Genomic DNA, 25,339 nt, shown 5'->3' on the forward strand with positions numbered 1-25,339 from the left:
CACTCTAGCCTGGGCACCAGAGCCAGACCCTGTTTCAAAAAAAAAAGAGAAAGAAAAAGAAAAGAAAAAAAAGAAAAGTTTAGGCAGGAGGAGAGTGCTGAGATGCACTGAAAGGCCAGCCTTCCTTGTAGTCATTAGCAGAAGCATCTCGTGTCTGATTCAAAGAGCTGACACTAGGCACAGAACTGGCCTCTGCTCAGCTTCCCCAGCCTGACACGTTTTCTTCTGGGACACGGGTGAGAAATGGGATTTCTGCTGCTCAGAGCTGCCTCCAATTTCTTTGTCCCCATGGGCTGTCATCCAGGGCTCATCTTTGCTTTTTGGTCACGCATGTCTTTATCTCCTTAGTTGTTCTGGAAGATTCCGTGTTGCTCCAGTGGGTGAAACTCTTGCGTCATCTTGTGGGTATTTTAAAGAAGTTGTTAAATAGCAAATGGGGATTGTTGACGCTGTGCACGTTTATTTTGATGTTCCAGATAAAAGTAAAGGAAGTTACCGGCAGCATTTTTTCAAGCACGGTGGCACAGCGGAACTGAAATGCTCCCAAAAATCCAACCTGGCCCGGGTCTTTTGGAAGTTCCAGAATGGCGTGTTGAAGGCCGAGAGCCCCAAGTACGGTCTTATGGGCAGAAAAAACTTGCTCATCTTCAACTTGTCAGAAGGAGACAGTGGGGTGTACCAGTGCCTGTCAGAGGAGAGGGTTAAGAACAAGACGGTCTTCCAAGTGGTTGCCAAGCACGTCCTGGAAGTGAAGGTGGTTCCAAAGCCCGTGGTGGCCCCCACCTTGTCAGTTGTTCAGACAGAAGGTAGTAGGATTGCCACCAAAGTGTTGGTGGCATCCACCCAAGGGTCTTCTCCCCCGACCCCAGCCGTGCAGGCCACCTCCTCCGGGGCCATCACCCTTCCTCCCAAGCCTGCGCCCACCGGCACATCCTGCGAACCAAAGATCGTCATCAACACGGTCCCCCAGCTCCACTCGGAGAAAACCATGTATCTTAAGTCCAGCGACAACCGCCTCCTCATGTCCCTCTTCCTCTTCTTCTTTGTTCTCTTCCTCTGCCTCTTTTTCTACAACTGCTATAAGGGATACCTGCCCAGACAGTGCTTGAAATTCCGCTCAGCCCTGCTGATTGGGAAGAAGAAGCCCAAGTCAGATTTTTGTGACCGTGAGCAGAGCCTGAAGGAGACGTTAGTGGAGCCAGGGAGCTTCTCCCAGCAGAATGGGGAGCACCCCAAGCCAGCCCTGGACACCGGCTATGAGACCGAGCAAGACACCATCACCAGCAAAGTCCCCACGGATAGGGAGGACTCACAAAGGATCGACGACCTTTCCGCCAGGGACAAGCCCTTCGACGTCAAGTGTGAGCTGAAGTTCGCTGACTCAGACGCAGATGGAGACTGAGGCTGGCTGTGTGTCCCCGCCGGCGCCTCGGCTGCGACGTGTCCAGGCGTGGAGAGTTTTGTGTTTCTCCTGTTCAGTATCCGAGTCTCGTGCAGTGCTGTGTAGGTTAGCCCGCATCGTGCAGACAACCTCAGTCCTCTTGTCTATTTTCTCTTGGGTTGAGCCTGTGACTTGGTTTCTCTTTGTCCTTTCGGAAAAATGACAAGCATTGCATCCCGGTCTTGTGTTCCGAACTCAGTCGGAGTACTTGAAGAAGGCCCACGGGCGGCGCAGAGTTCCTGAGCCCTTTCTGTAGTGGGGGAAAGGTGGCTGGACCTCTGTTGGCTGAGAAGAGCATCCCTTCGGCTTCCCCTCCCCGTAGCAGCCACTAAAAAATTATTTAATTCCAGATTGGAAATGACGTTTTAGTTTATCAGATTGGTAACTTATCGCCTGTTGTCCAGATTGGCACGAACCTTTTCTTCCACTTAATTATTTTTTTAGGATTTTGCTTTGATTGTGTTTATGTCATGGGTCATTTTTTTTTTTTTAATTACAGAAGCAGATGTTTTAATATTTAGAAGAAGATGTATATCTTCCAGATTTTGTTATATATTTGGCATAAAATATGGCTTACGTTGCTTAAGATTCTCAGGGATAAACTTCCTTTTGCTAAATGCATTCTTTCTGCTTTTAGAAATGTAGACATAAACACTCCCCGGAGCCCACTCACCTTTTTCTTTTTCTTTTTTTTTAACTTTATTCCTTGAGGGAAGCATTGTTTTTGGAGAGATTTTCTTTCTGTACTTCGTTTTACTTTTTCTTTTTTTTAACTTTTACTCTCTCGAAGAGGAGGACCTTCCCACGTCCGTGAGGTGGGTTTTGAGCAAGGGAAGGTGGCCTGGATGAGCTGAGTGGAGCCAGGCTGGCCCAGAGCTGAGATGGGAGCGCGGTACAATCTGGAGCCCACAGCTGTCGGTCAGAACCTCCTGTGAGACAGATGGAACCTTCACAAGGGCGCCTTTGGTTCTCTGAACATCTCCTTTCTCTTCTTGCCTCAATTTCATACCCACTGCCTGCCCAGACTTTCCATCCAGCCTCACTGAGCTGCCCACCACTGGAAGGGAACTGGCCTCGGTGGCCAGGGCCGCGAGCTGTGACCACAGCACCCTCAAGCGCACGGCGCTGTTCCTGCCACTGTCCTGAAGATGTGAATGGGTGGTACGATTTCAACACTGGTTAATTTCACACTCCATCTCCCTGCTTTGTAAATACCCATCGGGAAGAGACTCTTTTTCCATGGTGAAGAGCAATAAACTCTGGATGTTTGTGTGCGTATGTGGACAGTCTCATCTTCCAGCATGATAGGATTTGACCATTTTGGTGTAAACATTTGTGTTTTATAAGATTTACCTTGTTTTTATTTTTCTACTTTGAATTGTATACATTTGGAAAGTACCCAAATAAATGAGAAGCTTCTATCCTTGATTTGGGGAAGACGTTCCTTAGCGGAGGCTGTGCAGCCCCCCGCCCCTGCATGGCCCAGGCGGGACAGCTGGGCTCACTCTTTTCTGTCCGTTTCCTGCTGTGTTTTGCTCTCTCTGGCCTGTGACGTGCTCCTGGCGACTTCTTCCTCAGTGCCCTCTCTTTTCTGTCCTCTCTGTCTCACAGCCTCGTCTCCTAAGCCCCTCCCTCCTCCTGGCTCCTCTTCCCTGTCCTGTCTGGGCCATGCGGGGGACAGGAGGCCTTCCTCTCCCTGGACCCCCTGGCCGGCCTCGGGTGCGGGGCCCGACAGCAGCTCGAGGGTCTCCTTGCTGCCGCCCTTCCTGAGTGACCAGGCACAGCACGTGCACGCCCTGGGGACCTTCCATCTCTTCTGCCAGGCCACAGGTGAGTTGGGCCCTCTCTGTCCCCTGTGCCCTGTCCATCTGTCTCCTCCCGCAGGTGGGGGGCGGGCGGGGGCATCCTCCGCATCCTTCCATGTGTTCCTTTACCTTCTTTATCTGTCCTGGCTGCATCCCTCGGGTTGAGCCATTTCACGCTTTCATTGTGGGTCCATCCCGAGGGAAATTGTGGACAGTGTGAAGCGACTTCTAGTATACAGGGGTCAACCAGTGTTTTCTGTAAAGGGCTAGATATTTAGGCCTTGTGGACCGCAGGCTCTGTCACAGCCACTCAGCTCTGCTGTTGTATTGTAAAACAAGCCATAGTCAATACACAATGAGTGGGCAGGGCTGTGTGCCAATAAAACTTTATTTATAAAAATCCACGGTGGGCCAGATTTACCCCAAAGGCCCCAGTTTCCCAACCTATGGTAAGGATTGCTTCTCCCTTAAAAAAAAAAAAAAAAAAATTTCAAGAGACAGGGTCTCCCTCTGTCACCAAGGCTGGAGTGCAGTGACACAATCATAGCTCACTGCAGCCCCTGCCTCCTGGGCTTAAGCCATCCTCCTGCTTCAGCCTCCAGAGCCAGAGTGCTTCTATTTCTGCTAACAATTTGGAGGTTGATATATGTTTAAAATTTGGAAATTTTAAAAAATTAAGAGCTTCCAGAATGGGAGTTGTTTTAATGACTTGCTTTGTGGTATTTAAAAGCAGAAAAGATTGGCGGGCATAATTCCCCTGCTTTGGGAGGCCAAAGCAGGAGGATCGCTTGAAGCCAGGAGTTTCACACCAGCTTGAGCAACATAGCGAGACCTGATCTCTACCAAAAAATTTGAAAAAAACTAACCAGGCTTGGTGGCATATGCCTTGAGGATTGTTTGAGCCCAGGAGTTTGAGGTTACAGTAAGGTGTGATGGTGCCACTGCACTCCAGCCTGGGCCACAGAGCAAGACCCTGATTCAAAAATAATCATCATCATTATGAAATAAAAACAGAAAAGACTGAGAGTCTAGTGTACTCCTCTGGGATCCTGGAGGAATTTGCCCTGGAATGGAAAATATTCGGATGGGATATCTGCTTTTGAAAGATAATAGATGTCCAGAACCACACTTCAAAGATGTACCCTGTGCTTCAGGCAGTGCGTGGTAGCCCTGGTGGCCCCTGTGTTGTCATCTGACTGATCAGTAGATACAGAAAGAAAGGAAGTGGGCTATTAAAGCCTGCCCGAGGGGAGGAATGAAGTTAATGAAGAGGAAAAGCAAACCCAATTGCTCTCTTTTTAAACATGTTAAACACACTGTCAGTAGCACCTGAGAGTTTTAAGGTGCTGCCCTCTCCTGTTAAACAAGCTCTGAGAGCCCCAGGTGGCCCATGTCTGCTGAGCCCAGAATGTCCCTTGGCAGCCAGCACTGGACAGGAGAAGCTGCCGGTGAGCGTGGAGCACTGTGGAGACGGAGCTTTGCTGGGCCGGCTTGTGTGGTTCCTGCCCTCCACTGAGTGCTACGGACCAAGCCTGTGCTGAGCCACCTGTGGCCGCTCTCACAGCTGAATGGTGCTCAGCCAGGTGGTTTGCCTTGGTGCAGGCATCCCGGAGGACTTCATGTCTCCATGGAGCCTGTGTCCTGTCGCAGCACTGAAGTCCTTCAGGCAGACCCAGGAAGCTCTTCCTTGGTGGGGAGGCTGGGAAGCGGGCAGTGGGTCTCTGAACTGGCCGTGGACCCAGGGCTCCCTTGCCGGCAGATGCAGGCAGGCCGTGTGGTCAGGAGATGTTATTTGTTTGTTTGTTTATTTATTTATTTTTGAGGCGGAGTCTTGCTCTGTTGCCCAGGCTGGAGTGCAGTGGCACAATCTTGGCTCACTGCAAGCTCCGCCTCCCAGGATCAAGCGATCCTCCTGCCTCAGCCCCCCTAGTAGCTGGGATTACAGGCACGCCTCACCATGCCCGGCTAATTTTTGTATTTTTAGTAGAGACAGGGTTTCGCCATCTTGGCCAGGCTGGTCTCAAACTACTGACCTCAGGGGATCCACCTGCCTCGGCCTCCCAAAGTGCTGGGATTACAGGCATGAGCCACCATGCCCGGCTGCTGTTATTAAATGTGAGGCTCCAGGTGTACCTCCTGTAGCTAGGCGGGCGTACACACAAGCCCCTGGGGTCAGCAGGTAATGAAAAATGGGTGCCCAGGGAGAAGGGACATCACTGTTACAGCAACAGAAACCACCCCAGGTATTTCAACCACAGAGAATTTAACACAGGGAATTGGTTACAAAGGTGATAAAAGGGCTGAGAACAAAGTGGGAAGGTGAGGTTTCCATTACCAGCCATGGGCAGAAAGAGCGAAATGTCAAACACTCAGTCTCACTTGCTGTGCCACCGAGGCTGTGGCCGTGTGATCTGTAGCCTCTCCCTGCCTGCCACACTCCCTTCACTGCTGGAGGTCCTACTTGAAGCCACAAAAATGTTTCTTCCTTCCAACTTCCTGTCTCCTGTCAATGACTCCCATGGCCAGGCCTAACAGAAAGCTGGCGGTCATAGATGGATATGGGGGATGTGGCCGTGGGCTTGCAGCAGCGTGGCCAGGAGCAGTGTGTAGAGGGTAGGGGAGCTGAGGGAGGAGCGCGGTCCTTTGCCAGTGCTCAGGATGGACTGAAGAGGTTGGGAACTGAGGCCCCCAGCCCTCCGCCACCGCCTTTTCATGTGGTCTTTTACTTTCTCTCCAGAGGCATTTGGCGCCATCTGGGACATTCCCGTTCCCTTGTTCCACTGAGGCCACAGCCTGCGAGGGCTGTGAGACCTCCCCAGGGAGGACCAGCTTAGGAGGGAGTGGCTTCAGCCTTTTCAAGGGTGGGCCGAGGCCAGGGCATCATGGGCATGCCGTGAACTCATGGTTGTGAATTTCCTGAGTAGGCTCCAGGGTTCTGTTGGGGTCTGTAGATGCTTCCTGCGGCAGAGGCCACAGCGTGGCTTGCAAGTCCCAGAGACTTTCCTGAGGAGAGTGAGTGCCATTTGCTGCCTTGTGGGCCAGGAATGAGCCATTCTGGGTGAGGCCCAGGGCCTGGAGATTGCAATACAGTGCAGTCAGGGCACAGGCCTACCGCTTCCTGCTGTGTCCTCCCCCAGCCACCCAGGGCAGGGCTACTTTGGAACTTGGCTAGGTTTTTCTTTGCTATAATGGCTGTTTTCGTGGTAGCTGTCACAGTGGTTTGGGGGCTGTCTGATTAAAGGGCTAGCAAAATGTCTTTAGAATATGAAACTTAGAGAACATTCGTGGCATCTTCAGTTCCCCATGCTGCGTCCTGGTGCCTGTAGCTCTGCTGGGTGACCCTGTGTCTTGGGGAGCGTCTCACCCCCCAGAGAGGGCTGACTGAAGGTCAGTTGGTCAGGGTCGCACTTGGGGACTGGGTCTGCCCCAGAGCTGCTGGAGGCCCATGTGTCACCCTGGAGATGTCCCCACCTGCCCCAACACTTGGCCAGTGCTCAGAAAGTGGCCCCAGGGACTCGGCCATCCAGGAGAGGTGAGGGCCCTCTGAGGCCAAAGCACTCCCTGAAAGGGGATCGGGATGGGTCCCCACAAAGGAAAACATAGCTCGTGGTGTATGCAGAGGCTGCCAGGGCACAAGGGCCCAATGTGGGGTGTGGTGGAGGTGATGTGGCCATGTGGGCAGAGTAGGGCAGAGAGGCCTGTGTCCTGGGGATGGGAGAGCTTGAGGCCCGGTGGTGGGGTGGAGCCCCACCCTTGTCCTGCACCCAGGGGCCTCGCTGCCCATCCAAGGGAGGGACAGGGCCACACCTGTGGGCCCATGTCAGGAGCTGGGGTGGGAGATTGGCCACCAGTGCCCCTCTCCACCTAGACACGTTTCGTCCCTTCTCCACCACAGTTCTCGCTCTAGGAAGCTCCCTCCTCTAGTATAACTAGGAATTGTCAGTGGAAGATGATATGGAAAGATCCACTGATGGCCCTGGCACAGGCCAGCCTTGTCCCTGGGGCAGGATGGGACGGTCCTGAGAAGGGAGGTTATGACACCCCTGGGGTGTCATGGTGGGAACCATGCCTTTGCAGTGCCCAGGTGAGACAGCACAGGGTGTCACCCCAAGCATGGTACCCCGGGCTCAGTGACAAGAGGGGTGGGCAGGTCAGGACTGCACTTCCTTGGGGCCCATGCCCTGGGAGCCGCTAGCCCTATGATCCTGAGTCCTGGGGGACTGAGTGCATCGGCAGGGCCTGGAGCAGTTGGGAGCTGGCAGCTGCCTCAGTGTGCACTGTGGCCGCACGGGAGGGACAGTGGCCTTGAGAGTGTTCACAGCTGTTGCACAGCCATCCTGTACCGTGCTGGCCCTGGGATGGACTGCCGTCTAAGCTTTGTCATGTGACTAGCAATGCACATTTACTATAGTCAGTCACCCTGGTACCAGCCGTGAAAGACGGGCAGGGACACACACACTACACCCCAGACACACACACACCACACCCCAGACACACACCACACCCCACCCCAGATACACACCACCCCCCACACACACACCTCAGACACACACCCACCCCACACACACCACACCCCAGACACACCCCCCAACACACACCACACCCCCTCCACACACCACACCCCACACAAACCCCTGACACACACCACACCCAGACACACCCCTGACACACACCACACCCCAGACATACACACCCCGACACACCACACCCCAGACACTACATCCCAGACACACACTACACCCCAGACACACACACACCACACCCCAGACACACACCACACCCCACCCCAGATACACACCACCCCCCCCACACACCACACCTCAGACACACACCCCACCCCACACACCCACACCCAGACACACCCCCAACACACACCACACCCCCTCCACACACCACACCCCACACAAACCCCTGACACACACCACACCCCAGACACACCCCTGCACACACCACACCCCAGACATACCACCCCCGACACACCACACCCCAGACACTACATCCCAGACACACACACACCCCAGACACACACACACCACACCCCAGACACACACCACACCCCCCCAACACACCCCCCCCACACACACCACACCCAGACACACACCCCCCCCACCCCACCCCACACCACCCCCACACACCACACCCCCCCACACCACACCCCACACAACCCCGACACACACCACACCCCACACACCCCTGACACACACCACACCCCAGACATACACACCCCGACACACCACACCCCAGACACACATCCCAGACACACACACCACACCCCCCACACACACACCCCAGACACCACACCCCCGACACACACCACACCCCAGACACCACATCCCAGACACACACACCACACCCCCCCCACACACACCCCAGACACCACACCCCCGACACACACCACACCCCAGACACACCACACCCCACACACATGCCACACCTCAGACACACACACCCCGACACACCCACACCCCACACACCCACACCCCAGACACCACACCCACACACATGCCACACCCCACCCCAGATACCACCCCCACACATACACCCCACCCCACACACACCACATCACACCCCTCACAACCACACCCCGCACACACACCACACCCCACACACTAGCCACATAGACTATGCCAGCCACACACCACACACCACACACCACACATGAGCATGACATATACTGCACACACGCCATGCACCGTACCCCCCACCACATCCCAGACACACATACCACACACACTACACAGACCACACAGCAGACATACCACACACCAGCACCACACTCCCTCACACCACATGCCACATACACCACACACCAGCATCACACACACTACACCATACCCCCTTCATACACACCACACACACAAACCAGACACACACCTACATACCACACACACCACACACCAGCCACACACACCACAAACACACCACACACACCACACGCCACACATACATCAGATACACCACAATATACACCACACGTGACACATGTACAACACACACACCACACGACATAACACCCACACCACATCACAAACACAATCATGTCCACCAAACACACACATACCATGTGCATGCACACAATAAATGCACAGCACAAAACATCACACCAAATCACACACACCACACACACATCAAACACCATACACAGACCGTGAACACTCACTGCACATGTGCACACATACCAACACACACGACACACACACTGTACACACCTAAAACACAACCACCCCCATACACACTGTACCAAACACAACCACTCATACGCACCACACACAGCACAGCATACAACACACATCACACAAACACCAATCATACCACTGTTGACACGCACACACCACCACACACACTGCACACACCAAAGCACATACACACCACATAGACACATGCACGCTACCCACACCACACCACACACACAGTCACGTCCACACATACACAACCATACACACACACACATTGTTGACTTAGGATCGTTTCAACTCAGTGGGTTTATTGGGATGCAACCCCGTGGCAAGTGGAGGAGCATGTGTATTGACAAGGAGAGGAAAGTGGTCTGGAGCTGGTGAAGTAAAGTTAGCATGCAGCCGAGCTCTGCTCATCTGAACTGATGAACCGAAGTTCCTCATGGATCACTCAGAATACAGATGGGTGAAAAAATAACCCCACCACCTGTGTGCCAGCACACAGCGCATCTGGCATACAAACATAAGGATTGATAGCGATGAATGGCGGATGGGTTGTGTCTACATGCAGATACAAATCATGCACTTGTACATTAGTGTGCACACACAGAAATAGATTGATATAATTTTTTAACCAAAGTGCAGTCTTCACCCTGTCAGGGCCCTGCCTTCACCCCTGCCAGGACTATCTTCCATGTCAAGTTTAGACCCGTGTCATTTTCAAAGCTAATAATGGTTCCCCCATACTTTAGGCAGCATTTGGATATTTGGATTTGCGATGGCCTTTTATGTTTTAACTACAGTGTTAGAAATCAGAGCCCTTGGAACCACTGGGATCAGAGGGCAGCAGCAGAAGGTGCCCTTGGGCCTCTCTGAGGGGCCCCCGTTCCTAGCAGCCACAGTGGCCTGTTGGCACACGTGTGTGTTCCAGCTGCTCTGTGACATTTCCCTTTGTTTCAGACTCTCTTGAAAGGCCACAGCCATCTTGGATTCCCAAGGCAGACCTTGTGTGTTGGGCCACCCTTGCTGGACAGGACAAGGTGGTGCTATCAACTCCCTGTGCTCTGAGGTCCTTAGCATGTTAGATGGGGCAGCTTCACCAGAAGCTGTCCATGTCTCTTCTGTTATCTATGATAATTCCACGTGCCTTTACAACACAGCTGTCTGGTTACCTGGGGTCTGGAAATGCCCTTGGTGCCTCAGTGGTGCCTTCCCACAGGCCCCCCATGGAGCCAGGCAATGCCTACAGATGCCTCAGTGGTACCTGCTCCGGTCCCTTTGCAGAGAAGAGGTTCAAAATTCCTGCCCACATTGATAAGGCAGCTTGGCCAGTAAGTGGCAGGCATGAACAGGTGCATTCCAGAAGCGCTGGGGCTGGTCCAGTGCCCTGAGTGGTCAGAGCATACCTGAGTGAAACGTTAGGCTGCGTCGGCCTGGTGACTGTCAGGGAGATTGAGGACTCAGAGAAGGGAGCTGTCAGAATTGCTACCTGTGTGGCAGGGGTCTCACTCTCTCCTTCCTCATCTCAGGGCCCCTGGCTACTTTGTGACTTCAACAGAGGACAGAAAGGATGACCAATAGGGCCTCAGGGCATACCCCCAGCTGCACCTGTCCTTGTCCCCAGAAGGGTCCCCAGAGTCTGGGAGGGAGGAGGGGCCAGGGCCAGGATTAGAAAAGACCCTGCCCCAAGGAGAGAGCACAGAGATGGGCCAGGGAAGCAGCAGGATCCTCGGGAAAAGAGGCTGGGAGCGGGTGTCCGGGTGAGGCCCGGGCAGCAGGTATGGGCAGGGACAAGCCAGGAGTCCCATCATGGAAGACATGATGGCCAGCGGCCAGCACTGTGTGCAGAGAATGGCCCCTCTGGAGATGTGCCCGGCTGCCCCATTAGTTGCAGGAAGGCCACCTGGATGTGAGTTTGGGAGATGGGCTGGCCCCGAGGCAGCCAGCCCTGAGGTCAGAGTGGGCCATATGCATGGGGATGTGGGGAGGACACAGAGGAGTGCTGCAGGAGATGGCAGTGGGGGCACTTTCCAGGATGAGCCAGGGCAACTCAGTCACTGGGTAGATGCCTCACCACCCCTCCAGGCCTTCCTCAGGGCGAGTCCACTGCCCAGAGGGCACCTGGTTTGTCGCAGAGTAGAATCAGCTCCACATTTTGTGATCACATCCACAAAGCTCTGAAGCCATGGTGGTCCTGGCACCAGCTGGCTCCGTTAGAGGCTTGGGGTGGGGGTGAGCAGGTGGGAGGTGAGTGCTGGAGCCCAGGCTGCCGGCAGCCTCCCTGGACTCCTGAGTAGATGTAATAAACCCAGCCCTGGTGGATAAACCTGGCCCTTGCTTATACCAAGGTGATCAGTCTTCTCACGACAGTCCTAGCTGTAGGAGAAAGGTCATTACCTACGGCATCTGCCACAGCAGTTAAAGTTTATTTGCCTCCAACTTAAGCTAGCTGCAGTGACAGGAAGGGCCAGGGGGAAGCATCTGTCATCAGGACCTCTACCCTAGATCCTTCTAAGCCACGACAACTTCCCTTCTTTGAGGGTGCGACCAGTGTCACCTGGCTCGCCACTGGGAAGAGCCAAGGCACATCCAGGTTGGTGGCTGCTGAGCCCCACAGCATCAGACCAGCCTCTTGTCCCCACCCCACAGAGGCCAAGGGGGTGATCTGGGAGTAGCACTCCAGCCTGGCCACTCTCTTGAGGTAACGGGGTTGGATGGTTAGGGGGCTTGGAACACTGGCCCAGGCAAGAAACCAGTGGTGTTTTCAGGAGGCCCTGCTGGGAGATGGAAGACAGCTCCTCACTGGGGGCCCAGGATTCCAGGAGCTCCCCAGCAGGCCTCCGTGGGACAGACTTGGGTTTGCAGCTGCTGCCCCGTCCCGCTGAGGGTGTGGTGCTGATGGGGTGGCCCTGCACACTGATGGTAACTCTCACTTTCCCTCTCTCTCATGCATTCAGAAAGAGTTGGATAGTTTAAAAAGGAATACATGGAACGTAAGTACTTCTAACATCTTTAATGTCTTATGATGATCAAGCACATATTTAAATAGCTAACATGAGGCTAAATGATGCCTCATGTTAGCGGTGGTAAGCACATGTGTCTGTTTCTGCTCACGCCCCAAGAGTGTAGAGCTTTGAGGGTTTTGCAGTCAGTGGTCCCATGATGGGGCGTTGGGTGATGAATCCAATCCCGCTTAGGCCACCCAGATTCTTAGTCTCAAGGGCTTGGTCATGAGAACCTTCCAGAGGCTCCTGTGACTCAGTGACTCCAGTTCCCTGGATGGTTCTTGGTGCAGGTCACATGAGGGAGGAGACTGGGCTTTTATAGAACTCACTTCACTGTCTGTTCAAAGAAAAGTGTTACTTGATCATAACAGCTCAAAAAAGATCTGTTTCTTAAAATGAGATTTTACCTGGATGCCCATCAGCTGGGAAAGGGTATATATATTCCCCAGTTGATGGGCACCTAGATGTACATAGAGACTTATGTTTGTACATCTATGTAATATGTACTTATATTTGTAGATAGATATATGGAATTATCTGTGGCTAGAGTCCAAAACATTTTGAGTGGGAAGAAACAAATTATAGAGTGTTAAGATTTTTTTTTTTTTTAAATTCTGCACAAGAAATTCTGCACAAAAGCCAAACCTGTTCACAAGGGCTTGTCCACCAGGCCAGGGCCAGATGGGCCGCCAGGCAAAACAGTTTTGGAGCACCTTCTGAATTTCCTTGAGTTTACAGAATGTTTCCATCAAAGTAACACTTTTATAAAAAATTATTATTATAAAAGCAATGCTTGTTTAAGTTTGGAAACTCCAGGGAAGTATAAAGAAAAAATTTAGACAATCCTAAATTTAACCATCCAGAGGTAGTTACCACCAGCATCCCGGCCATTTTTAGGCCATGACTGTATCAACGTTCACACATGTATACATGGGTGTGTACATATATGCACACACTCCTAGATATTCTTTCACTTAACAGTATTTTTCTGTGTTGCTGAATATTCTTTAATGGCACTTGGAATGAGTGACTTGTGGCCCCCTTCTTGGACATTTCCCAACTCCTCACTGATAGAAACAGGGCTTTACTGGGCCCATCATTGCCTCGGGACTCATTCCTAGGACTGTCCAGCTAAAGGGTCTGAGCTTGGTCAAGTCCTTGGGAGGAGCATTCTCTGATGAGCCTGGACAGTGGGGAATTGTTGACCAAGAGACTGGACAAAGATGAGCAGATGCCACAGTCAGTAAAGCAGGGAAAATGCATTACTAAAGTCACCTTCATTAAACTGGCAATCTCTTCTTTTCAAAAATCAGCATGTGCCACAGAAATGAAAAGCTCTCTGGCCACCACTGTCCTGCCCAGGGAGGGGAGTGTGGGTCCTCCTACACCATTTAATACCTGTATCTGGATGCACCCCTGCCCCTACACCTGAGAAGAAGGCCAGTTTTTGTGTATGCAGGTACTTTGGACTCTTTTGGCTCTGGAATTTGTTTTACCTGCTCAGTGTTCTGAACTCCTTCCTTTTCACTACTGAACATTCTCCATGAAGCCACACTTCACTTTGTCATTCCGAGGTTGATGGGCATCTAGGGCGAATCTAACTTCTAAAGACCAATTCTTATGAGGTGTCATGGTCAAGCGGAGGCCATGGCTGGCACTGGTCTAGGTGGCCCATGGTCCACTTGGGGGCCTTGGTGGGCCTCGAGGAAGGGCAGGTGCTGGTCAGGGAGACAGGTCGCTAGGCAGGAGGTGGGAGGATGTCACCCCAGTCCATGCTGCTGGGGTGCCTGGCCTGATGCAGGCTGTGCCTGTGGGAGACAGAAGCAGCAGCGTGGGCTGGCCAGCCTCCCCAGCCCCACCACAAGCAGGAGCTTCGGAGACAGAAGCAGCACCTGCACCACCTCATCTGCCCTCCAGGGCCTGGCCTGGCCCTCCCCGCCATCCCAGCTCAGCCCCAGTCTGTACACTCTGGGGCTGGAGCTTAGTGGGAGCGTGGCCCCCCTCAGCCCTTTCTGCATTTGAGTGGAAGACAGTGTGTGAAGCTGTGAAGCAGATCAAAGTGGATGTGCTTGTTTTTCCTTCAGTAAGGGACAGGGAGTTGAGCCTGTCCCAACATGGCCAGCAGCCCCTGGAGGGCCAACAGACTTCACAAGCAAGGAAGGCCGGGAGGTGACCTGCTGACCAGACCTCGCTTGTGGGCCCCCCCCCAACCCCCAACATTCTGGTTTTCACAGCCCCACCCCAGCCACCTGGAACAAATACAGAGTCTAGGGGTAGCTCTCAGGGTTGGCCTCGCAGCCTTCTTGCCCTGGGATGAGGCTGGCCTCCCCAGGCAAGGCAGCCTGGGCCACAAGGGAATGTCCCTGCCTCACCCACCCTCCTGATCTCTCCCTCAGACAAGCTGAGGCAAGCCAGGCTCCACCCTGGCAGGTTGCAACAGACGGTCTGAGTGTGTGTGAAGTAATTGGCCTCTCTACTTTTCTCAATAAGTAATTAAGATCAAAAGCCCAGAGAAAAACAACAGAGGTTTGTGGTAGAAGTGGCCAATGTCGGGCCCAGGGTCCATGTTCAAGGCTGGAAGACCATCCTGGATGTGCTGCACTCGGCAGTCCCAGTGTAATTCTGTAGGGCCTGGCCCCCACCAGGGTCTGAGCTCTCCAGCCTGTGGCATCTACTCCCCTCCAAGCCCACCCCAGGTCCCAGTGTCTCAATTGGAGAGACAGGCCCTCATGGTCCCCACTCTGGCCCAGCCCCCTCAGCACACAGCTGGCCGAGCTCTGGGCCTCTCCATGCTGTGGCCCTGGTGATGGCAGAGCCTTTGGGATGTCTCTGTCCATGTGGTAACAGGACGTGTGTGGCAGCAGGGCCATGGTGGGGTGGGATGCTGTTCCAAGGCCCAGAACCATTCTGCAGGAAACCAGCACAGCGCTGCAAGAAAGGGGGTCGGTCCTAGGGGGCACAGACCACACAGGTGTGCTTTGAAAAATGGCAATTAAGGTCAAAGAGCAGGAAGTCCACAGGACAGGGGCCAAGGCCAAGGATCCCGCTGGCCATGGGGAAGCCACCTCCAGGGAGTCCCAGGGACTGAATTGGAAGTTGTCCCAAGTCACTTCAGGTCCAGCTGGGACAGCAGAGGTAACGCCCCTGCACCCTCGTAGGGCAGCTTCTTTGGGTCCTAAATGTGGACTCAGAGGTGGAAACGGTCTGTGCCCCCAGGTCCTGCAGACATTCGTTTTGTCTGGGAGAAGAATGGGCGAGCTCTGGAGACCTGTGTCCCTGTGCAGACCCATGCACTGCCTGATGGCAGGGCCCATGCACTCAGCTGGCTGCAGGATGCCATCAGGGAAAGCGCTGAGTATCGCTGCTCTGTCCTCTCCTCAGCAGGGAACAAGACTTCGAAGGTGCAGGTTGCTGTGATGAGACCTGGTGAGTGATTCCCATGCCCACTATAACCCTTTTATGAGGTGATTTTTCACTATTTACAATGGCAGTGAAAAAAACATGCTGGAAAGCATGCTTGCATGGTGGCATTTTGGGTTTGGGATTTATTGGTTTTCCACTGAGAAAGGTGGCCAGTGGGCATCAAGGGTGCCATAAAGGCCCACAGAGCTTTGACCTGGGGACCCTGCTTGTTTCCCAGAAGTGACCCACCAGGAGAAGTGGACCAGAGAGCTCTCCGCCTGGAGGGCTGTGGCTGGGGAGCACGACCGGATGATGCAGAGCTGGAGGAAGGTGTGGGTACGTGGCGGCAGCCGGGCAAAGAAAGGAGGGCTGGAGCTAGGGGCAGGGCACCTGCCACATCCAGTGGATCTTTCAAGGGCCCCATTCAGCATGGACCCCACTTGTTCCCTCTTAGCCCCGGAGCAGTTTCCTTTATGAAATCTGCAACACTGGGGGGGAATCCCACGTCTTGTTGCTGAGGCTGCAGGAGATCAAGGGGCATCTGGCCCCAGCCCTTAAGAGACTGAAGGAGGCGAGACTGGGAGGGACTCATAGGTGGGGATGTCTGGTTAGATGGGCCCCCACGGCCACCCCATGCTCTGTACAGAGCACTCAGCCAGTCACTCCTTTGAGGAGGGCAGGAAACCTGGACAGGTGGGGCACCCTCCAGGTTGCTCCTGGCTGGATGCCTCACCTGCAGCACCTGCTGGAGGGGTCAGGGGGAGTGGCTTCCTGAGCTAAGCCCTGGCAGGAACTGGGCTATGGCATGGAAGTTGCACGCAGCGGGGCAGAGGCTCCCTAGAGGCTCCCTGTCTCCCCATGGAGACAAAGTTGTCCAGCCCTCGCTCCCAAATAGCCAATACAGACGGCAAAGGCAGGGATTCATCATTGGGTGTGCTACCACCTGGGGTGGGGTCTGCAGCACTCAAATGAGTGTGTTAAAGTGTGTGGGTTATGTGGCTGCCAGCAGCACCCCCCAAACTGTTGCCACCGAAGGCTGGGCATTTACAGCTGATCCTCTGTACTTCAGCACACATAGGCTCTCTCTCTCCAGCCCTCCTCCCTCTCAGCACAACCTGGGAGTGGAGTGAATGTGCTGCTGCTCTGCCTTCCTGTCACGTATGGGAGAACCACTCCTGGCATTTGGATCTTTAGACCCCAAGGAGGGGAACCATAACAGGGGGCTGAGGCCTTGAGTGCTCTGCCCGGGATGGGCTATGAGGCAGACTAGGCTGCGGAGCAGGAAAGGCCCATCCGTTCCACCAAGGATTCAAAGACCACACTGTTCTTTCAGGAAAGCTGTAGCAAGGACACCCTGTAGCCACCAGGAAGGAGTCCCTGACACCGACCTCAACCCCAACCAGACCCTGCTGCCACTGACCACAGCCACCCCCAGAGAAGGCCTGGTCCCGCACAACTGTGAGCTGTCTTGCCCAAGCCTGCTCTGAACACAGCCATTGGGCCACCACCTGATGGGCAGAGGCGGGGCAGTGGAGAAGCCCAGAACCCAAGTGGGCCTGTGACAGGAACTAAGACTTAAAAAATTAGGTGCTTACCTGGGACAGTAAGTTCTGTCTGGCACAAGCAGGTAACCAGGATGGCTAACAGGCTTCGACAGCTGCTCATGAACTAAAACGGCAGCCTGTGTGCACGGTCCTCCTCTAGGGTCAGGCAGCAGGCTCTGAAGGCTGATCCTACACCATCCCAGTGACTCCCCTTTACAGAGTGCCCCCACCCCCTAACAGCCAACAGAGTTAGCATGGCCAGCACAGATCGCTGCTTTTATTGATGCAAATCAAGCCTGCTGCTTGTCCTACCTACAGACTTAGCCAAGGAACTCTAAGATGCATGACTGGGACAAGAAAAGGTGAGACTCCACATGAAAATGCCTTGCCCTAAACCTTGAATGACTGTGAGATGCGATCTGGGAATGCATCGGTCAAGTCTTTGTGTTTTCTTCATTAACCTCAGAATACTGGGCTCTATTTTATCAAGCGCTGCAGTTTATGCCTCTGTCCCCTGTCAATGCTCAGCTTCTGCAACAGGACACCAAGCTTGATGCAGAAAGCCAAATAGGTCAATTATGCAAATCTCCTGGTGCCATATTAAATTTCTTGACAACGGAATGAGTCTCATGAGTGTTTTGTTCTACTTGCTTTCAAGTCTCTAATTATTAAAGCTGTATCTATCTCTGAAGACTGTGTCCCTATGTGTGTGAACTTGTCCTAAAGCTGCTCAGCCTTTAATCTTATACACACGTCTCTTCTTGTCTGTAGAATGACAGTTTTCATGTCTAGCATAAAACCAAAGCCTCTGTTAAAAGTCAAGCTGCACCCCTCCGGCGATCCTAGCAAATACTGAGTGTCTTCCCAGCAGTGTGACAATGACCTGTTTTGCATCCCCTCTTTCTGGAGCTGGACGAGTTCTCTACCGGCCTTTGTGTGGGATCAGCATACATCGCCTGCTAATTCCTTCAGGATCCATCATGACAGAGGTGTCCTGAAGATGCTGGAGACACCCTGGTTGTCTCCACACGTTCCCCCTCCGCACCCCGAGTTGAGAGGCCCAGCTGCCTGTGAGGTGTGTGCTTGCCCATCCAGCCAAGGATGCCAGTCTTGCTCACAGAACCATCACATACTCATAACCTGAAGTAAGTTTTCCTGTAAAATATCCATCAGCTCACTATGGTTCTTGCTTTGGGTGTGGCTTCAACCACTACAAACTGCTGAGTGAAATGCTATGGGCTTTGGGCTTATATTCTTGGTGCTGTTTTCTGTCTCTTCTCCTGAAGTCTGGATTTCAAGCACTTTCATGCTTAACAAAATAATTACATACTTGAAGTTTTCATAATGTGGAGTGTTCTACTGGGAAATGGATTTATGAGGATGAGGATGAATTTCTGAGTCTTTGCTCTGCTGGAAAAAATAAAAAGAGTTGTACATTGTTCAGTTAAATGACTGTACTTGGCGCCCCTGGCCCAGAGCTGTGTGCTTCATGCGGCACCATGTGCACATTGAGGGAGCCGAAGTCACCTGCAGCAGTGGCCTCAGCTGGAGTCCTTCACTGCCAAGAAAATGATAGCATCACCAGGCAACCACGTGATGAGAGTTTGGTTAAATCCCAGGAAAAGGAAAGCTCTCAGCAGCTGCATGAAATGTTGAAAAGCCTACCTACTCTGTTTAAGCTGCTTTTATCTTAAGATTAGCAAAACAAATATCACAGACCTGGAGAGCTCTAAAAAGGGTCTTTGAGCAGAGGAATTCATCTCTAGTAGAGATCTTTAATTTTTTGACTTATCAAATTTTAAAATTCTAGCTGCTGAGTGCAGCTGATAGGCTATTTTGTCTTTTTCCCCACAAATTAATTTTGGAACTTTTATTCTCAAATAATCTCCTATTTTCAAACTTACCACAACTGACTTGCTACTTACTGATGAGGGGAGGAGGAAGCAGGAAAGACCTCTCCTTTCCTGCTGGCCCTGCTGACTGCCCTGAAAGATAAATGGGTGGAGATGACTTGCTGCTTGGGACTACTGATGGCCTGGCCGACCACATCTACTTCCCATGTCTAAACAGCTCATAACGTGTAAAGAACAGCAAGGCTCACACTGGTCACTGTGAGCTCCACAGATGACAGGGCAGACAGTGCCCTCATACACCAACCTCTGATCACATTTCCAGCCCTGCCCATAGCATGCCATTTCTGACTCATTATTCCAATTTTATTTGCTCATCACAGGCCACTTCTCAAGAGGTACAATATTGGCATGACTGAATTCAATCAAGAGCACTTTCAAAGCCAAAACAATACCCTGCTTACTTGACAAGCAAAAAGCAGTGAAAATTCTTTCCTGCCATTGGTTGTGGTGAAAACGCAAGCGCAGGTCGGGATTGAGCCAGGATCTGGCTCCGGCAGGTCTGTGCAGTATTGGAGGCTTTGACAATCAATCACTACTTCCAGACCTAAGAGTCCTGGGAATAGCAGAACCCCCACTACGCGGCCCCCTTTTACTTCAGGGCCCAGACTGTCCAAAGGAGATAAATTAAGACATAGGAATCATCAAGTAAGATAAAGACCACTGATAAGCCTAAAATCACCAGAGTCTGAAACAAAATTTAATAATTACTCTTTATTTAAAATAAATAAGCCCTCTCACTTACTGGGAAAATATGAAAGTAAACTCTGTCCTCCTGGTCTAAGACAGAAACCACATTCAGAATATGTTCATTTAAAAAGGAAAGATTTGTTGATTATCAAACAAATCTAGGTACTTCAATACACATTGTTTCTTTGAAAAATAAAGACTGAAAGGAATAATTCATTTCAAAAAGTCACAGGTTAGAAAACCAATTTTCCTTCTGAGGCTCATTTTAGCAGATCCTCCAAGTGTTCCCAAATCTCTTAAAAAAGCTACATCCCCTGAGAAAGGGCCCTTCCCCTGTAGCCCTCTTGCTCTGACACCAGCAGCCCTGCACCCTTCTGCCAAGTGGCTCCCTGCAGGACGGTGCTGTTGCCAGGTGGGAATGGCCCTCCATGGCCACCTCCAGCAGGCAGGAGCTCACCACCTGCTTTCTGCAAACTCACTCACTTCGCTCAGCTATTCTGCAATGGAGAGGAAGTTTCCTTAGCAGCCAAAGTATTCTAAGTATCACATTTTCCAGTATTTTCCAGATCCACAGTGTGCTCAGAAAGCCAGAGCTGTATCACCTGGCTTTTAGAGAAGATTAACACCTGCACATCTGAGTGACCTTTAACAGGCTCCGCAGCACTGAACGCCTGTAGACACTGCTTCATGTGCCCTTTAATGCTGACCGATTTCCAGATTCAACAGTTACACAAATTACATTGTCATGAAAAACTGAGAAGAAAAAGCCCCAGTCTTTTTCAGACCTCCCCTTCCTTACCCAAAATACAGACACACAGGCAAGAACTCTCATAAATTCAAATTCATCATTTGAGAGGTTGAAGCCTCCAAGGATTCTTCTAGCTCCAGGGTACATCCACTGTATGCTTCCAGATGTTTTTTCCAGATTTCAACTAAAATGAGAAAAGAGCACGAGTGAGGAATAGGCATCAACAAGTAGGAAAACTCCTGTAAGAAAACCAGCAGCATGAGAGAGGGAGCCTGTGGCCACTGCCCAGCAGCTCACGGTGCTCAGAGGTGCCCTGGCAGACGTTCACTCACTGTTCTTAGCCTGCTAGGCCGGGCTGCCCCTTATTGAGCAGAAGCTGGGGGGCCATCTTCTATAGGGCAGCTGGGGCCTTGTGTAGGTGGGCTAGGAGAGGACTGAACCTTTACTTGGCCTTCCAAGCCTGTCTTGGGTACAGCTATCCTTAAGGCCACCCATTGTCAAAAGACATCTGACTTGAAGTCTGAGATAGTCACTGACGAGCCCTACCCACTTCAAAAGTCTGATAATACCTCTTAGGCAATGGGCTGGACTTACCAGGCCCTGCTACTCAGCTGGTCTTGCAGCATTGTCAAGCTGCTCTCCTAGGGACTCTAATTAAAGTCAATAAATAACTTAGAGGACACTCGACCTGACACGACTCTCCCTTAAGCACTCACTGTAGTGTGGCTCTTCTTTTTCTGTCAGGGCTGGGGGGCCATCTTCCGCAGGGCAGCTGGGGCCCTGTGTGGGTGGGCTGGGAGGTGCCTGAGGCCTGGGCTCTCCCACCAGCTCCTGCTGCACATTCTCCAGCATGGTCTTGTACGCCTGTCGGGCCGCCATTGTCAGCTCAACCATCTTGTGGAACTGATCCTTGGGCACAAGTGAGAGCACACAGGTAATATCCCAGCTACAGAGGACACGGGTCCCTCAAACTCAGCAATGGCCACCTCCACAGAGAAGCAGGGGTGACACGGGGTAATGTGGACCTCATGCTTATGGGTAGGTACCAGGGATGCTGCCCCAGAGGGAAGAGTGGGCTAGGCCGATTTCTTGGGCCTGCCTGAGGTGCCACTATGTCAGCAGCAAGCCCAGAACAGAGCTCAGTTCAGAACCAGACACCCCCATGCTGTCAAGGAGACAAAGGCTACCTTTTTGTAAGAAGGTTCTGCCTAAGTGGTGGCTCCTCCTCAATGACAGCCTACTGGAGGTTCTGGGGCTGCTCTGTGGGTGAGCCCACACTGACCACCTGCCCCCACTTCCTCCCATGGGCAGTGACTGAAGAGGCCTGTGCCCTGTGCGCTCACCTGGGCCCCATCGTAGCTGAAGATCCCCACCACGCTGACAGGAACTGCCTTATTCAAACTGCGCCCCAGAGCTTTGCGGTTGAGAGCAAACACAAAGGGAATGTTCTGCTCACAGGCATAATCAATAATTGTGTGCAAAGTGTCATCCAGCCCACCTGGTCAAAGGGCAATGAAAAATGACAGGAAGACATGTCACATGGAGTGTGGTGTTAATACTGGTTGCAAAGAGCTGCTTCTTAGCAACACGCCCATCTATGATTTTATACCCAAGGCAGAGGCCCCTGAAAATATGAGGAGAAAGCAAGTTGCAGAATCAACTCTCCAAAAATATGGGGGAAAATGGAAAGAAAACCCACAGCTGGTATTGTCTTAACAGGAAAAGTTAAGTATTAGTATTACTGAAACTTACCACATGCCAGACCACTGATCAACTGCTTCACACCTATTAGCTCCTGTGTCCTCCCCCAAATCCCAAAAGGCAGACAGATGCTGTGTCCTCACTGACAGATGCAGAACAACAGGCACAGAAAGGTTAAGTTCCTTATCCCACATTGTACCCCTGGTCAAGGCACAGGTCTGGCTCCCAAGGGCTCACCACCCTCTACTCCCTGACCCTGCTTCTGGGCCAGGGACCAGCCAAGGCTGGTGCACCAGAGAGAGGAAGGAGGTGAAATGAGTACCATGTGCAGGTGATGCACCTGGAAAACCCAACAGTACCTAAGTACTCCTAACAGCATGAGAAGTACATGAGGGGGTGTGGCACAAGTCTCTATACACACGCACACAGCAGCCAGTTGGCATATATCAAAGAGATGACTCCATTTACAACAGCAGCACAAGACTATAGGTGGTAGGAATGAATTTTTCAAGAAACATGAAAAGATTTACAGGCAACTTCAACATGCTGTTAAAGAACACAGTATTAGCCTGGGCGACATCGTAAGATCCCATCTCTAAAAAAAAGAAAAAAAAAAAGAAAAAATATTTGCCCAGTATCGTGGTATGTGCCTGTAGTCAATCTACTCAGGAAGCTGAGGCAAGCTCAATAACTTGAGCCCAGGAGTTCAAGGCTGCAATGAGCCACGATCATGCCACTGCACTTCAGCCTGGGCAACAGAGTGAGACCCTGTCTTTTAAACCATCCCCTCAACAAAAAATCTGAACAAATGAAAAGGCACTTATGCTCCTGTATAGAATGATCCAAAATGATGAAATGTCAACTCCACATTAATCTACCACTTTAAAACAGCAGTCCCCAACCTTTTTGGCACCAGGGACTGGTTTCGTGGAAGACAATTTTCCATGGACAGGGGAAGATGGTTTTGGGATGAAACTGTTCCACCTCAGATCATCAGGCATTAGTTAGATTCTCATAAGGATCACGCAACCTAGATCCCTCGCATGCGCAGTTTACAATAGAGTTTGCCCTCCTACGAGAATCCAATGCTGCTGCTGTTCTGACAGAAGGCAGAGCTCAGGCAGTAATGCTCACCTCCTGCTGTGCCGCCCAGTTCCTAAGAGGCCCCAGATAATACTGGTCTGCAGCCCAGGGGTTGGGGAGCCCTGCTTTAAAATACTGTAAGTTACTACAGATGGGATTTCATTGAGAAATAAAAAATATGGAAAAAATATAGACAGATGTCAGGCTAACATGGTCAGGTATTAAAGTTTACTATAAAGGTACCATAGTGTAAACAAGGTGATGCAGATTAGCAGAATGGACGCCAGAAAAAACCGGAGTTTGATGGAAACAGCATGTGAGGAACAGCATTTCAGTTTGGTTAGGGAAAAGATCCTAGAGGACTGGGTGGGCCCATCCTGTCCATCTTAGACCACAATAAATCCTACCTAAAGATATACAAATGAAGGAACCAGGAGATATACAGAATTTTAAGAGCAAACCTTTTAAAACACTGGAGTGGGAAGGCTGAGACATAACACAATACCCAGATGCAATTAAAAAATGAAATACCAATATATAAAACACCTGAAGTCTCTGCATGGCCAATTTTTTTTTTGGTAGAGAAACTGACAAACCAGAAGAAACACTTGCAACTCTTACCCAAAGGGCTAACTTATAAAAAAGTTACAAATCAATCTAAAAGAGGTCAACATCCCAAAAGCAAATGGGCAACAAATATGAACAATTCACAGAAAATGCCAAGCTCCTGATGCTGACCCTCCCTCATAAGAAAACTGCTAATAAAAACTCCTGGAGAGGATGCTCACACCACCCTGGGAGGGAACACAGTGGTCTCTAGAGGAAGGCACAGCATATGCTTTCGAGTTACCAATGCACACAGCATTGTAGGCCAGGCACCTGGCCTACAGGATACTCACCCAGTCCTTACAGAGCAACTGTAAAAAATAACAACTGTTTACAATTAGCATAGTATCACCTGGAACCTACTTACACATTGATCCTCTCATTTCAAAAGAACTTCTCCAATGCACATCCTACCATACTGTGGAAACTGGGAACTCATTCTGCATCTAGTTGGATGGGAGATTAATTTCTAAGCCCACAGCCCTTATTCTGCCCACACCCTGCCCCTGATCTATGCAAAGCATTTGCAAAGTGTTGAGGAGGCAGCCTCCTGGGATAGAAACTTTGAAGAAAAAGACCAGTTCCAGATGGGCTGGGAAAAGGGGAGATGATGCAGAGGTGGGGTGGAGTGTTCCATATTCCTTAGGTACACTTACAGTGAAATCTATATTCAGTTTGTCAGGGGAGACATATGAAGTCCTCCCTAACATCAGATGCATGTCTCTCACTGGAGGGTCTCTACCTGGTGTCCACCCCAGCTCCCGGGAGTGCATCTGAAATGTTATTTGAGCACTGTGCAGAAATAACCTAACAGAGGAGGCTTGGCTACTGTCCTCTCGAGGCTGCCTGCCAGGTTGGCCCTTGGCTGGGGTCTGTGAACTTGGATTTTGGGAGGGTTCCCACCATCTTAACTGGTAAGAGTAACTCACTGTGTGCAAACACTGTGGTTTCTGCAGAACACCTGCTTTCCTTCTGGAGTCTGGAACATTGTATGTGCTAGGCAGAGGATGCCTGTGTGACCGGCCCCCAACAGAACCCTAGGTGCTGAGTCTCTAATGAGCATCCCTGGTAGACAACACTTCCCACAGGCTCTTAACTCGTCTCTGGGATATTAAGAGTCTCCTATGTGATGTCACTAAAAGTGACTTTTGGAAGCTGGAGCCTGGTTTCCCCCACACTTAACCCCATGTGCCTCTTCGCTTTGCTGCTTTTGCTTTGTGCCTTTTCA

General features: G+C 51.6%; 2 protein-coding genes across 17 annotated transcripts in view; one reads left to right on the forward strand and one right to left on the reverse strand.

Annotated features, from left to right (window-relative positions):
- SEMA4D (semaphorin 4D) overlaps window positions 1–18,812 on the forward strand; it is a 135,029-nt gene extending 116,217 nt beyond the window's left edge. For 3 of the 7 annotated variants that reach the window (XM_030806637.1, XM_030806687.1, XM_030806731.1), the window contains 4 exons: window positions 477–3,271; window positions 15,644–15,853; window positions 16,068–16,165; window positions 17,163–17,994. In XM_030806637.1, the coding sequence (XP_030662497.1) occupies window positions 477–1,402 (926 nt within the window). In that variant the 3' untranslated portion in view covers window positions 1,403–3,271; window positions 15,644–15,853; window positions 16,068–16,165; window positions 17,163–17,994. Of the gene's footprint in view, window positions 1–476; window positions 3,272–12,383; window positions 12,416–15,643; window positions 15,854–16,067; window positions 16,166–17,162 lie in introns of all 7 variants that reach the window. The other 4 variants (XM_030806788.1, XM_030806836.1, XM_030806909.1 and 1 more) reach the window with 3 other exon arrangements.
- Window positions 18,813–19,978: 1,166 nt separating this feature from the next.
- Window positions 19,979–25,339, reverse strand: part of SECISBP2 (SECIS binding protein 2) — a 39,945-nt gene continuing 34,584 nt past the window's right edge. For 6 of the 10 annotated variants that reach the window (XM_030807202.1, XM_030807106.1, XM_030807159.1 and 3 more), the window contains 3 exons: window positions 22,065–22,219; window positions 21,438–21,630; window positions 19,979–20,905 (listed from right to left, as the gene is read on the reverse strand). In XM_030807202.1, coding sequence (XP_030663062.1) covers window positions 20,802–20,905; window positions 21,438–21,630; window positions 22,065–22,219 — 452 coding nt within the window. In that variant the 3' untranslated portion in view covers window positions 19,979–20,801. The remainder of the gene's footprint in view (window positions 20,906–21,437; window positions 21,631–22,064; window positions 22,220–25,339) is intronic. The other 4 variants (XM_030807023.1, XM_030807250.1, XM_030807316.1 and 1 more) reach the window with 2 other exon arrangements.

The sequence above is a fragment of the Nomascus leucogenys genome, chromosome 1a (genome assembly GCF_006542625.1).
Source record: "Nomascus leucogenys isolate Asia chromosome 1a, Asia_NLE_v1, whole genome shotgun sequence".
NCBI classification, from domain to species: Eukaryota; Metazoa; Chordata; class Mammalia; order Primates; family Hylobatidae; genus Nomascus; species Nomascus leucogenys.